Here is a 16211-nt window from a genome sequence, read left to right as displayed (position 1 = left end):
GACCCTTAAGACGGTCTTAAATAACTTATGAATACCGGCCTTATTAAAACCGTCGTACACAAATTGATGTAAAGTAAGTGACGAAATCTTCAATATTCTTTATTGTACTATTTGGTAAAATATGTATTGGGTATTTTATCAGTCAAAATATTTGACAACAATGTGCAAAAATGAAACGCTCAGACCGAATAATGTTCGCCACACTCTTTGAGGTTAGGAGCTCGCGTTGTTGGTAAAGGCCATTGCACGTAACAAAGTTTCAGTTTTAATCGTAAGGCCGTAAGAAAATAGACCAATCACACTCGATTATTCTTCGATCGCGAGGAGAATAATCGACTGTTACTACGTTTACGCGAGCGTTAGAGCCACCGCACAAAACTCTCGTATGGTCACGTAGCGTAACGTAACACATGAGTCAACGCACAAGAAACGTATCGGTTAGAGCCTCCGCATAAGCTCTCGCATGGTAACGTAACGTAGATCAACGCACAAAAAACGTATAACGCCGTAACGGCCGTAACCAATACGTTCTTGTGCGTTGGCTCACGTTATGTTACGCTACGTGACCATACGAGATGAGTCTTGTGCGGTGGCTCTTACTTCTGTAGTAACTTACGATATATCACTCGTTTACGCGGAGTAAATTATCGTAAGTTACTACAAAATCCCGTTTACGCGAAGGAATTATCGTAAGTTACTACAGAAGTAACGCTCGCGTGAACGTAGTAAATTTTCTTATGGCCTTACGATTATGGCTAAATCTGTTACGTGCAATGGCAATTAAGATACGAGATTTATGAGGTATGTTTGATTCACGTATTGAAGAATGAAGAGAATAAAAATCGTACCGGACAGACCGAATTACCTGTTCGAGAGCTGGTTGGAGGAATGGAGGAACGAAGCAGTGCTTCGAAACTCAGAGCTGCAAAAGCACTTTACGAAGGCTTTGGACTCGTTGAGACGGTATCCGTTACCGTTGGAGTCCGGTAAGGAGTGCATAATCTTGCAGCACTTCGGCACGAAGTTGTGCTCGATGTTGGATAAAAAGCTAGAAGAGTATAGAAGACAGGAATTTACTAAAGCAGTTGATGCTTGCTTCTCTCAAACTAGCAGTAATGACGATCGTACAGTCGTATCAAGAGAGAAACCTGTAGAAAAATGCAAAATAGTTGAAGTACAGGAAAAAAGTTCAGCGGTAGCTAAACAGGCTAAAAATACTAAAAAGAACGCGTCGAAAAGATTGGCAAATGCAAATGAAATTGCATCGCGAGAAGCTGATAGACAAATTTCCTTGGAACCTAGCACTTTTGATATTGTATTATTGGTGGATACCCAAGAAACTTGTGGGTGAGTATTTATTTACGGTCGCGAGACTTATACTACGTTTACGCGAGCGTTACTTCTGTAGTAACTTACGATAATTCCTTCGCGTAAACGGGATTTTGTAGTAACTTACGATAATTTACTCCGCGTAAACGGGTGCATTATCATAAGTTACTACAGAAGTAACGCTCGCGTAAACGTAGTATTATACTGTCCTAGTTTACACCGATCTCTTGATACGCGTATCAAATAGTATATTTGAACTGATCAGCCAATAATCAGACTTATTTACTAGTTATTTACTACTTAATACGCGTATCAAGTGATCGATGTAAACTAGGCCACTTACTACGTTTACGCGAGCGTTACTTCTGTAGTAACTTATGATATAATTTCCTTCGCGTAAACGGGATTTTGTAGTAACTTACGATAATTTACTCCGCGTAAACGAGTGATATATCGTAAGTTACTACAGAAGTAACGCTCGCGTAAACGTAGTAACTGTTAACTATAAAAAGCTTTTTAGCTATTACTACGTTTACGCGAGCGTTACTTCTGTAGTAACTTACGATATATCATTTGTTTACGCGGAGTAAATTATCGTAAGTTACTACAAAATCCCGTTTACGCGAAGGAAAATCTCGTTTACGCGAAGGAATTATCGTAAGTTACTACAAAAGTAACGCTCGCGTAAACGTAGTATATTACTACGTTTACGCGAGCGTTATATACTTCTGTAGTAACTTATGATAATTCACCCGTTTACGCGGAGTAAATTATCGTAAGTTACTACAAAATCCCGTTTACGCGAAGGAATTATCGTAAGTTACTAAAGAAGTAACGTTCGCGTAAACGTAGTATATTACTACGTTTACGCGAGCGTTACTTCTGTAGTAACTTACGATATATCACTCGTTTACGCGGAGTAAATTATCGTAAATTACTACAAAATCCCGTTTACGCGAAGGAAAATCCCGTTTACGCGAAGGAATTATCGTAAGTTACTACAGAAGTAACGCTCGCGTAAACGTAGTATATGTCGGATATATTTCAGTGGAAAAACAAAGCCTCAGCACGATGTCACACTTGTGGAATTGACACGACTTGGTGTATTGTTTGAAGTACGTCGTTTGAAAGTTGGTGATTTTGCGTGGATAGCCAGGTGTCGAAAAACTAATGATGAATTGGTTATGCCTTACATAATAGAAAGGAAGCGAATGGATGATTTAAGTGCAAGCATTGTGGATGGAAGGTTTCATGAACAAAAGGTAATATGGGGTGTAATTACCTTTCGATACATCCTTGAGGGGGGTTCTGCGTATTTAATTATCTACATATTCTTTGTTTCTGTATTTCAGTTTCGTTTGAAGCAGTCTGGTATTAAGAATTTGATGTATATAGTAGAGAATATTGATAAGAATTCCCGATTTTCAATACCGCTTTCATCTCTATTGCAAGCCTCTGTAAATTGTCTGGTACAAGACAGCTTTACTGTAAAATATACGAGGAGTCATAAAGATTCTATGTCACACTTGTCATGTATAACAAATCTTTTAATCAAAATTTACAAGGTAAGAAACATTACATAGTTGCGTGCATGAGTGTTTATTAATAGCTCTTACAATAAATGACAATTTTACTTTAGAATAAAAAACTTGTTGGATGTAAGAAAAATCATCTTACACAGACAGATCATTTAGGTAATATATACCTGATGGAGTTCAAAGAATTCAATAAAGCATCCTCTAAACAGAGGGTATGTATCAGGAGTTTTTATGTAACGAAAAATACTTCGGTTCATCGACATTTCCTTTCAGACGTTTCGAGTAGGCGAGATGTTTATTCGTCAGTTGTTACAATTGAAAGGCATGTCCGTCGACAAAGCCATGGCGATTGTAGAATGTTATACCTCACCGCAAATTTTGATCACAGCCTTAGAAAATTCTGGTAAGAATGGCGAGCAATTGTTGGCAAACATTCAGGTCGGTGACAAAAAACGACGGCTCGGGCCCGCCATCAGTAAGGCCATTTATCAGCTTTACACGATGAACGAGTTGAATTGACTAATATAAATGTACAATTTATATATGTACCTCTTTCCTGATACACGTTCAACCTACTATCGATCGGTTCAACCTACTATATATATATTTCTAAATAATTGGTAGAAAAGATATCATTAATTTTTTTTAATAAAAAACTTAAAAAATTATCGTAATAAACAATTGTAGTTTGCATCAAGTATTTTTCAGATACTCATTTTTTTTTTCAAATAAGTAAGGTATTACCTGACCATTGTCTTTACACATTGTGACTCACCACATACTATTCTCTATAAAAAAAATGACTCACTCGTACCATTGTAACGTTGCTTGAGAAATGAAGAGAAAAAGAAATTTTGAATGAAAAAAAAGCATCTGGAAAATTGCGGGAAGTTACCTCGAAGCGAAAATTTGTTATAATGTTCGCTTAATCATTTTCGGAGAAAGATAGAAATCGCACTTTATCAATTTTTCGTGGCTCGTCTGTGCCTTTCTCATGGATATAACGCTTGAAGGGACGGATCGATTCGCAACTTAATATAATTGATACGAAAAGTATGAATACGCATTCAGCGTAAAAAGGCAATTTGCGACACTTTTTTTCTCTTTGCTAAGGAAAGTGAACGAATTTTCTTGCGTAAGATAATAGCAGGGGGACGATTATAGCGTGTTTCTCCGCGTGTATCTCAGATATTTTCTCAGTTGTCTTCGAATCCCCGGAATAGATGGAGTTTTCTGTGGATCAGCAATATAGACTGAATCGTCTGGTGTTGTCCATATACGGTTTATGGCCTTACCATAACCGAATGATGAACGCTTGGATTATGCGGGTATTCACAATTTTGTTTTTGATTTGGGCTACAATCACTCAGGTATCTTAGTAAATCTGCCGAAGTAAATTTTTTTGAGCTTATTTCCGCTTCTAATTATTTTACGTATATTTGTTATGTATTATAAAATATTTAAGTTTTGAGAGATATAAAAATGTTTCTCGGTAATATTTCAAAAACCGATATTTAAAATCAACTTTTAAATAAAATTTTGATCAAAATTACGGATGAGTATTTATTTATGCACCTCACAATACTCAACTTACAATTAGATCAGTATGCGAATCAGAAATAGATTTTTTTTTGATGAATTTGCAAGACAAAGGATAATTTCGTGTAATGAAAGATGTTTTTCTAGGTAATTAAGATCTGCACGTCAGAATTAACAGCAGATTTTATACTTGATTGTCTACCTATTATCATTCCTAATGTTGGTGCAATAGTACAATTTTTGAATCGTATAATAATCAACGACAAAGTAAGAGACATACGAATAATATTTTCTATCCATAGAAAATTTCTGTAACTTATTTAATTTCTATTTGATCAAAATATGTAATATTGAAAAAATTATAATTTAATTTTGCGTTACAATAATTTGCGAGTGGAATGAGTGTTTAATTTGCAGCTGAGGAATTTATTCGATCAAATTAAAATCGATTGGGACAACGCGAGATCTCAGAATGAGATTGAAATTATGCAAACAAATGCCACACTCGCAAGAATAACAACAAAATGGTTTTTGCGTAAGTATATCTCGGTTTCATTATTGCAAATTAGAAACATTTGCATTTTAAATCTATCTATTTAGTGGTTATATTTATTAGTACTTAATATTTTATTATAAAGCATTCGATATTTTATTGCAAAGTTTTCTCTCGATGTCGTGCACATCATTTGTCGCTTCGGGAGACGACCGTTGACTCTATATCTATACGACAGACTCTATACCTATATAACAGGCACATAACTTGATTGATTTTAATTAATTTTATGTCTTCCAGTTTATATGTTTGTAGGCATAACGGTATACATGCTTAGCACATTCATCCCTCAAATTCTTGATGTATTCCTACCGCTAAATGAGTCACGTTCACGCGAGCATCCGTTTCACGCCGAATTCTTCCTCGATGATGAAAAAGATTTTTACATTATCCGTATCACAATGTATTTCGGTATCGTGTTCGTATTGGGAGTAATTCTTGCCAACGGGTCCATATTCGTCATTTACATGCAACACATCAGTGGAATGTTTACCATACTGGGGTATATATTGCTTCTATACATACAATTTTAGCATCTTATTTATAACGTGATTCTTAATATATCTTTACTCAACATTCAATATATAATTTATATCTTAATTATATATATATATATATATATATATATATATATATATATGTGTGTGTGTGTGTGTGTGTGTGTGTGTGTGTGTGTGTGTGTGTGTGTGTGTGTGTGTGTGTGTGTGTGTGTGTGTGTGTGTGTGTGTGTGTGTGTGTGTGTGTGTGTGTGTGTGTTTATGTATATATATATCATGTATGTATATATATTATATATATATGTAGGTCTAGAGGTATGTTCCGGGACTGTTTACGTTTTTTGAAATGTACAGTCCTGGAATATAACGCATATATATGTAATCAGATTCAAAAAATTGTCCCGAAACGTGCCGTAGGACATGAATTTTTTCCAGGACAGTCCTGGAAACTGCCAAATGTCCTGGAATATACCGATGTAAAAAAATAAAAGTCCCGGAACATACTTCTAGACATATATATATATATATATATACATATATACATATACATATATGTAATCATTTACCCTGTAGTATGATGATATGGAACAATCAAAATCATAGTGCATTTGGCGAAAAATCTCATATAGGTGGTATGGTTTACTCACAGACGATATAATATTATATATAATATAATTGTGAATATATATAATATAAAATATATACAAGGTGGAGCACCCCTAACTTTTACACACCTCGAAAAACTTATAAATTATAAGTTGTACGAAAAATTGTTATATTTGCCACTGGCTTATTCATTTTACTACATTTATCTAAGATATCAAGTTTCCAACTTCTTATTACTTTTTGTTTCCTTGAATATCTCGTTATCTATTAGGTTTAGGCCAATCAATGATACATTTGAACGCAAAATTAAACATATCTTAATTCTAATAGTTAAGCATACCTTCTAATAGTGGCACAAAAAATATTCCATTTAACATTCCATTTAAAACAACAAAGTTGACCTTGAACTTTTTTAAACTCTTTCACTTAAAAAAAAATGTATACACTATGTAATGACCCCTTCGAAGTGATGCAACTTTTGTATATAACAATTTTTTGTACAACTTATAATTTACAAGTTTTTCGAGGTGTGTAAGTTAGATGCTCCACTCTGTATATATATATATATATATATATATATATAAAATCAATATTTATATAATAATAATTTATGATGCTTAGCTTCAGGCTTTGTTTTTTTTATCATAAGAAATATCTATGTACGCTTGTGTATTTATTTTTTTATTCATTAAATAACCGAGAAGATGTTTAGCATGACAATGACTAAACTAGTTCACGTCGCGTCAGAAAAAAAAACGTGTGGCAATGCACGTTTTAAAAGTATGTTACCGTTGTGTTTAAAATGGATCTTATAAAATATGAATTCGTCCGCCCACTCGCTTGCATTGAATCCTCGATTCGGATCTATACCGAGAATGTACTGTCTTGCTTCGCGCGCATTTATACAGACACCGTGCGGAACAATCATTCAGCGACAACGAACAGTTACCCAAAAGTCGATTCATCCGTGGGAAACATTACGGAAACGTTGCTCTCTTTGTTCAGGATCACCGCAGCATTTTACAGTTAGTAATCATTTGACGACATTTACATGCTTGTCAATTCCGGTACGTACAGGGTAAACAAGTAGAGATGGAATCAAGTTCAATATATATATTTAATGTAGAATATATTTAAAAATCTGAGTAAAATTCAATAATTAAATTTTATTTTTTATAGAATTCGAGTAATATTTATGAAAAATAATATTCCATACATTGTATTTGCGAAGTAATCGCTCTTGATTAGTTTCGAATTTTAGAATAAATACCAGCAGAATTCGAAATGTACTTTATAAGTAGTTTCTATTGTAAAGAATCGAATTTTTTACAAATAGTACTCGAACTCTAAGTACTCTAAGTACTCTAAGAATGAACATTAATTTAAAGAAAAATTAAGTCAAAGGACCCTAGAAATTAAAAATAAAATTGAAAAGGCTGTGAGAGACGCTATCAGACGCGGTTTACTGTGCGTAGTATGAAATTAATTTAAAGAATATAATATGTAAACCCATATAGCATGAAATATTCCATGAATGTTCTATAAATATTCTTTAGAATATTCATGAATTTTCTATGAATGATCTATAAATGTGCAAAGAACGTGTAATGTCCCGTTTTGAATGTCCTTAGAAATTTCTGTAAATATTCTCGAATAATCTACAAATCTTTTATAAATATTTCCCCATAATCCATAATTTTTTTATATATGCAAAATATATTTATAGAACATTTATAGATTATTTTAAGAACATTAAAAATGGATATCGCATATTCTGTATACATTTAATATTCACCCGACATAAAAAAAATTATTTAAAACACACTTACCTTCGTGGGATTCGAACTCGGGATCTCGGGACCTCTGCATCGTGAGCCAACTGCCTTACGTGGTAGACTACTTCTTAATTTGATGTAAGCGTTATATATAGTCTACATATGTCATAACCAGCGCAAATATATAATTTTTTAAAAATCATCTTAAGAAACAAATTCAGTTGAAAAAGAGTAATCAAATTTTGAATTAGATATATGGTATAATATTTCTCAATGTCGGGTGAATGCTTGAAATATGCGTAATATATTGTAGATACTTCAAGAAAATCACGAAATATTCTATAAATATTGCAGAAAAATTTCTAAAAAGTTTTTATTATATATATAATGCTTTCCAGAATATTTATATAATGTTCCAAAATATTCTTTAAATATTCCTAGAATAATTATAATGTTTTTAATATTTTTCCTAAAATGTTTATAGATTATTTTATAAATATTCTACTAATATGTAAAAAATATTCTATTAATATTCTGATCGAATATTTCATGTTTATTGCAATGTTCACAGATTATTATTGAAATATAGCAATTCTAGAAAAGTTTTTCAGAATATTCATAGCACATGCTATAAATGTTTAAAAATATTAACAAAATGTTCCGTAAATATTCCAAATATTCTATATTTGTTACAATATTTATAGAACATTCTATACATTTTTTAAATGTACTATATTTATTAAAATATTTGCAGAATATTCTATGCATATTCCGAATAGACAAAATTTCATGGAATATTTATAGAACTTCTACAGAATATTCTGAATGACTCGTGGAATATTAAAATATTTATAGATTGTTTATAGCACATTTCTTGCATATTCCATGCTGTATGGGAAGATTTTAAGTAACTTTGATTCTATATTTTTATTTTTATTATATTTAATTTCAACGATTGATAAAAATATTTGTAATTATCAAAAAATAATATATTAAAATAATTATCGCTTTGTACAAATGTTTTGATTTGAAGGAACGTAAAATTTCTAGTAAAAGATTCGAACATATTTGATCGAGTCCACTTGGAAGTAATACTCTTGTTTTTCAAGGTATTTATGAATTTGTTTTGTCGAGTGAAAGTATTGCTTTTATTTTTCAAAGTAATTATAGAGAGTTCCTCTAACAGCAATAATATCCTGTATATCTATAGAATATACTAAGAATGTACTTAAGGGGTAACGCCACTCTAGCGCCCGGAAAAACAGCCTAATTTTGACAATTTTTTTATGGAAATATAGTGAATGGAATATAAAATCTGTTTAAAGGCCTTTATTGTACATACTTTAAAGTGTGTTCAAAATTTTTTCAATTTTTTTTTTACAAAATGGCGGCGCCAGAGCTCAGCAAAAGAAGTCTCTTCTCACGGATAGTGTTCTGCGGCCGGAAAGATTTCTCCTCCAATTTTTGACCTGGAACAAAAAACCAAAAATTTTTGAGTTTTATATAAGACTAGCATGTCCCGCCGGGCTTTGCCCCGGAGAACATGTGTATTAAGACATGCAAATAGTCTCTCTCTTTCTTCCTCCCCCTCCCCCTCCCTTCCTCCCCCTTCCCCTCCCTGGATATCTTTCTAGATTAATTTTTTTTTACGTGGTAAGGAAAAACTTGTGACGTGACATTTGTCGCGTCCGCCGCCCAGACGGTAGCTCGGCCGAGGGGAAGGTCCGGGATGGCGCCTCGACTCGAATCGAGGAAGGGCTACCCACGTTAACTAACCTTTTCTAGCTAAATTTCGTAGGGATGACGGGTGGCGCCGGAGCGTGGGATCACGACCAAATGTAACGACGATAGTCGCGACGAGGGAGGAACTGGCGCTCGGAGGACGCACGGCGGAGTGGTCGGCCGACGGGCGGGCCACTGGGACCTGCCGCTGGAAAAGCGCCGAAAATGTCTCGCACAGCGTACCACGGCCCCGCCGCAGCATGAGCACGGGTGCACCACCGCGATGCAGCGCGGGTGGACGACCCGCACACTTCGCCCGACGGCGCCCCGAGGGCCGAGCGGCGCCCGCGCCGCCACGGCCTGGCCAGCCGGGCGGGAAACCGCGAGGGGCCCGTGCACAACCAGCAGCCAAATCAAACGGGCCGCGGGAAAATGGCGGAAATCGTCTGCAGCGTCGCGAACAGGGCGACACACTCAACCAATCGGCGGGGCGGAAGAACCGCGAGCTTGAGGGCGCAAGTGCGGGGGCCCGGCGTGGTCCCACCGAACCGACCGCTCCTCACTGTCGATTGCTGTCGATCTAGCCGCGAACGAGGAGCCACCCCTGGAGGAGCGCCCCGACGCCGCCGGGCAGCAGCGAACAGCCTAATTGTAAGATCTCCACTCCGGTGCTGCCTACTAATTGAGGGCTCGATCTCGGTCGCGACCCGGCGCCAGTAAATGCGTATATCGAATAGATTGCCGTGTGAATCAGCCTGATTACGTATCGTATTTAGATACCGGCTCCCGCCGTTGCGGATGCTGGGAAGATTGTCGCGGCTGTTTGTCGGGATCGCGGGCGCGTGGCCGGCCGAGATCGTAGCCAGAAACATATCTGAAAGCCCTACTCGAAAGCTTGCGTATGATCGGCAGTCAATTCGCGGTTATCGTCGTGCGTGTCTTGTGAATCGTGGACGGAGGCGTGCCGCGGGCGGCACGCTCCGGTGTATATTAGTGTGTCGTGTAATAGCGTTTTGCGTAATCGTGGTGCGTAACGTAGCGAGGTGTCCTTCGCGCCGAGGAGGACCGTATTGTCGCAGAACGGGGGAGTAATGTTCGCGCAATCGCGTCCCGGGGCGTGAGGCACCGGTCTTGCGTTCGTGTAATTGCGTATTGCGGTCGTGTAACTGCGTTGTGTGCGGGAGTCCCGTGTGCGTGTCGGGAGGGACCGCGCCGGGCACCTTGTGGCGCATCGCGAGCCTCGCGGATATTTTGCGTCGCGTGCGCGGGCAAATATCGTCTGCTCGAAAGGGAATTTCGCGAGCGCGCCATTATCTGGCGTTGCATATCTTGGATCTTTCGGGGCTATTCGCGGGAGGCCCGCGTCTAGCCATTTTGGGACCATTTGCGAGACGTCGCGGATGGTCATTTCGGGACTACCGACTGGGAACGATTTGGCAGTTGGGAAGTCGTTTCGCGAGCGCGTCATTATCTGGCGTTGCCTATCTTGTGTCGTGCGTGTGCGAATCGTGTATGTCGAGCGTGTGAGAATTGTTATGTCGAGTGTATGAGAATCGCCGTGCGTTCGGGATCCGGGGATTAAGGCGTGGGCGGATTGGCGTTATCGCGGGGTCGCGCTTAGAATCGAGATTGCGGGGCTCGCTTGAGAGCTTCGCTCGCGGAGGGAGCCTCGCGGGCGTGAACATCACGCACTTCGCGCGTGCTGTAACGGCCGATCCGAGTACCGCGGTGGTACCGGCCATTTGAGCGAGATCCGGCCTTGGTTTCCCGATACGATTTGTTCGTTTACTGAATGAAATATATCTAATTAATATTGTTTATCGTCGGGCTTTATTTTTGTGTGTTGCTTGCGTCACGCTCCTTCTCCACCTTCATCCTTTTCACGCGGAGCTACGCCCTGAGCTTGGCGAGACTAAGGAGGAGAACGCTATCGAGACGTGGTGCGCGTCTATAATCGCACCTGGCGCCCAATCGAATGGTATCGCCCAAGACCTCAGATACGGGAATTACGGTAAGAGAAGTGACTTCGTTATCCCCTTGGAGCTATCGTCCGGTGGTCCGCGGATTAATTTGCAGCCGCGCCCCCTCGGCCAGCGAGACCGAGGGAAATCGGGTTGCAAACTATACAGCCTATATCACTCCCTGGGAAATTCTACCCCTACTTCATATACAATACTTTCAAAATCTGTCCAGCCGTTTTTGAGTTATAAATGGTGTAACCAACCCAACTTTGTTTTATATATAAGATTGCCCTTTTCAAAAAAATCGGTAACAAAAAATAGTACATTTTATAGCACTTCTCGGAAAATTCTACCACTACTTCATGTATAATTCTTTGAGATTCAATCAATTATTTCCCAAAAAATTGGAAAAATTAAAAAAACCGGTTTTTAAAAGATTGGTAACAAAAAATTATATACTTTATAGCACTCCCCGGGAAATTCAACCCCTACTTTATGTACAATTCTTTGAGATTCGGTCATTCCGAACCGGTTTCCAAAAAGATCGGTAACAAAAAATAGTACACTTTATAGCACTCCCCGGGAAATTATACTCTTTCTTCATGTATAATTTTTTGAGATTCAATCAATTATTTCCCTAAAAATTGGAAAAATTAAAAAAACCGGTTTTTAAAAAGATCGGTAACAAAAACTGTACACATCATGGCACTCCCCGTAAAATTCTACCACTACTTCTTTAAGATTCGGTCAATAAATTCCCGAAAAATTGAAAAAATTTTCGTACCGGCATCCAAAAAGATCGGTAACAAAAAATTATACACTTTATAGCACTCCCCGGAAAATTCTACCCCTGTTTGATCTACAATTCTTTGAGATTCAGTCAATTATTTCCCGAAAAATTAGACAAATTAGAAAAACCGGTTTCCAGAAAATGGGTAACAAAAAACTATACACATAGTGGCACTCCCCGGAAAATTCTACCCCTATTTCATATACTTTTGGTAAAAATTCGGTTCAGGGGTTTGGGCTGGGCGTTGATGAGTGAGTCAGTGAGTGAGTCAGTGAGTCAGGACATCTTCCTTATATATATAGATTAGCTCGGGAAATACGTACCTTTAAACAGATTTTGTATTCCATTCGCTATATTCCGATAAAAAATTGTCAAAATTAGGCTGTTTCTCCGGGCGCTAGAGTGGCGTTACCCCTTAATATACTGAGAACATCTTCATAATATCTTATACTTTACGATATCCTCTGAACATTCTCAGAATTTTGCTGTCAGGGTCGAAACTACACCAACATATCCGAACCTATTTGTAATACCATATACCCCTAACCCATTTTAATTCTATTCGAAACCTGGCCTTTGGGCGACCTTACAATACTACTATTACCCTCCCTACCCCTTCCAGTGCCTTCCCTCCGGCCCTTCCCCCTGGTCCGCTTCGTCCTCGTCCGGTCCATCAGTAGTTTTTCCTCCATCCTCTCCGCGATCTCGTCCTCTGCCGACCTCCTTGTCCTCCCACTTTCTTCCTCTCTACAGAGCGTTATTGAATTTATATTTTATTTTGTTCACTTATTACAAAATAATAATTGTTTAGTTTTAGTAATTTCCCGATTTACCCTGTATATACGATGAATGCAGCATATATACATTTTCGGTCGCAAACATAGAATGACGAATTGTTTCTTCCAGGTACGTTCTATTACCGAATAAATATATGACACCGCAAGTAATCTTTCTTATCGAGATTGAGATATAATTCGCAAATATTTTTTGCAATCTAAGGTTTGTGGATATCATTCAATCGTGTTACGGTTTGAGCCTCTTCATCGAATTTTTAAGTTTAATGGTCCTGATAGGCCTCACATTGGTACAAGTGAGTGTTCCACATTGAATATCTGAATTAATTAACGTATCACTGTTGAGTGAAATTAATAAATGGAATTAAGTCGTGATGAGATCACGTTGCAATAAAAATTAAATAACAATATATAGCACAGCCATTGCTTTAGGTTATTAAATTCTCCGGCACGTCGGACCGATCAGTTAGATCTGCAGCTTACATTAGTGGACAATTGATTTATATGTTTATATACAGTTATATGGGTCAGCAATTAATTGACAAGAGCACACAATTGTCCATGAAGATGTGAGTGTCAGCACATATATCGCAAATCGCATACACATGTACATTAATGGATAATTTTTTTTGGGAGATAAGTACTACTTCGTTGAAAATTTGACATATGTAAACTTTTAGATATAACGCAAGATGGTACAGGATATCCATATGGAAGCAAAAAATGATGCTATATATTATGTTGAAATGTATTAATACAATTACCATTAACGCGTATAACATCTATATTCTAAGCTTAGAAAGTTTTTCGACGGTAAGCGAAAATGAATACCAATAATAAACTGAAATCATGAAATTCTTCCTCTCCACGATAACGAGGCGAATTCTTGTTTCAAGATCGTACAATCGGCCGTGTCGGTTTGTATGCTGCTGAGACGCGTGTGAAGCACTGTTTATAAGCAAGTTGAAAAATAGTGTTCTTGTGTGTAGTCAGTATGAAATTATTGTACAATACATTTTTCCTATGTCTTGAGTTTAAAGTATCGGTTTCCACCCTATACCTGCATATTATGGCCGGCCGCACATATGCGAAGATAATTGCCAACATGCAAGAGCTAACCTTCTTCCTTATTTGTATTGCAACGTGTATTCCTTCGGTCTTGCTACTCGCGGAAGCACGTCACGATAGTCAGTCGAGGTGCGATTCCCGCACCACCCCATATAGCACATAATATTATTCGAATGTTCTGTACTCGTATTGTAAATATACGTACCGTATAGAATATACTTCGAAGATTTCTGTAACATCTTTAGTAATATATAATAATATATTAATAATATATATATAATAATATATATAATAATATATTACTAAAGATGTTACAGAAATCTTCGAAGTATATTCTATACGGTACGTATATTTACAGTACGAGTACAGAACATTCGAATGATGAGAATTTATGAGAAATATCTCATAAATTGAATCCTGAGAATTTATGAGAAATATCTCATAAATTCTCAGGACGTACTTGCAATATCTCACAGTAGTATATTATTTTTTGTAAATTCTCGTATACTACTCAGAATATAGAGTGAGTCATTTTAATCGACGCAGGCAAATATTTCGCAAAATATGAAAGATATGGAAAAATATTTCGGACAAAAGTTGTATGATCTAAAGGAGGACACATAATTTCGACGTGAGTCATGTTACAGATGTCATTTTCAAGAAATTTTAAAGGCAACTAATTTCTTAAATTAAACTTGATTTTTTCCTTGAAATAAAAGTTGTAGATCTCGTCGAGGTTTTCAAAACACTATAATAAAGCTCTCTTTTGTTAATAATTTCTTGAGATATTTAAAATTTTATAATATTTTTAATATAAAATATGAATATAAATATCTCGTAAAGTATTCACTTTTTGATGACTTTACCTTCACACTTTTATACGTAGAATAATGAAAGGAATCGATTGTTGTAAAAAATACAAAAAAAATATTTAAAAAAATTTGATTGCATTTTATAGACGCATTTAATTTTGCAAAATTGCAAATGTATAAATAATTTTAATATATTATTATTCGGGTAAAAGTGCACAATACCGGACCCAGCCCCAATGACCTTGCCTTTGACATATGTTGTCAAAGTCATCCTCCTGAGTAACCTTCAGAAGGTTTTAGCCATCGCTTGTTGTTTGTTAAAAAGTTATGAAAAAATGTAACTAAAAAATATAACAATTTATGTCAGTGCTAAAGGAAGTAATTTACTGATATGTGTGTGACAGTACACATGTGGGCGGGGGAGGGGCTACCGCTCCTCTCCCGCAAGCAGGAGTGGGTGGATCCTCCCGTGTGATCTGGGGATGGTGGATCTCGTTCTCGTTTGGCTGCCCGCGAGCTCCGCTAATAATCGCCTCCGTCGGTCGATTCCTCGTCTCTGCCCTCCCTGCTTACTCCAATTTTCCGGATCCTCCGCATTCCGACGGGAACGTCCTGGTTTAGTCTCGGCAAGGTGCCAATTATAATACAAAAAAAAAAAAAAAAAAAAAAGAAGGGCTCAGAAAGCGGAAACGCAACGCAATTATGCCTCTGGAGATTTCGCAATCGCCTGATCGCCTGCGCCTCCCTGGACTTATGGTATAAATACAAGGGTATGTTCTTGCGCATATTTCCAAAACCAGCCAATCAATGACTTGTCCAATCTTACGTCACACTGAGCGGCACATTTAAGCAGCGAATCTGTTATAGTCATTTATAAAAGCATTTTGAGAGCACAATATATGAATACAAAATAATGTTCATTATTTATGTGAGAGAAAATTCTCTTTTATAAATAAATAAGTATATATGGACGAAATATATAAATATAAAACGTACGTGACATACGGATAAACGCTCATCTGTTTCCTGAATTTGTCTCTCGTAGTAGATGTTTGTTTAAAATGTAAGGAAATTCGCGGAGAGATTGTGTATCAGTCGACATCTGTGGTAGTAGTTGATGTATTAGCGGTGGTGCGATGAAGCTGTCACAGATGGCGGCGGTAGTACCGTTACCCTTTTTCTGCTAGATTATGTATTATTGCGCGCGCAGCGCAGACCGCGTTGCGT

The 16211-nt window shown here is 37.2% G+C and overlaps 1 protein-coding gene across 1 annotated transcript; it reads left to right on the top strand.

The window, feature by feature from the left end:
• The first annotated feature begins 79 nt into the window (after positions 1-79).
• Positions 80-15656, top strand: Mus81 (mus81 structure-specific endonuclease subunit). The gene is made up of 11 exons (XM_071789656.1): positions 80-1347; positions 2378-2591; positions 2682-2894; positions 2969-3079; positions 3141-3342; positions 5200-5461; positions 6971-7087; positions 13310-13400; positions 13537-13673; positions 13785-13917; positions 14001-15656. Exons 1-11 carry the CDS (start codon positions 827-829, stop codon positions 14046-14048), a joined length of 2049 nt encoding a protein of 682 aa, XP_071645757.1. The 5' UTR covers positions 80-826; the 3' UTR covers positions 14049-15656.
• Positions 15657-16211: the final 555 nt, after the last annotated feature.

Source organism: Temnothorax longispinosus, chromosome 10 (assembly GCF_030848805.1).
Source record: "Temnothorax longispinosus isolate EJ_2023e chromosome 10, Tlon_JGU_v1, whole genome shotgun sequence".
Classification (NCBI taxonomy): Eukaryota; Metazoa; Arthropoda; class Insecta; order Hymenoptera; family Formicidae; genus Temnothorax; species Temnothorax longispinosus.
This window is presented reverse-complemented; position numbering and strand designations above follow the sequence as displayed.

Bases quoted from the DNA above. Each gene is read 5' to 3' on its own strand.
- Mus81 (XM_071789656.1), top strand. From the start codon at position 827: ATGAAGAGAATAAAAATCGTACCGGACAGACCGAATTACCTGTTCGAG. The intron at 5,462-6,970 runs GTATATATTGCT...GCATTTATACAG, and splicing joins GGAATGTTTACCATACTGGG to ACACCGTGCGGAACAATCAT. The intron at 7,088-13,309 runs GTTAGTAATCAT...TTGCAATCTAAG, and splicing joins GATCACCGCAGCATTTTACA to GTTTGTGGATATCATTCAAT.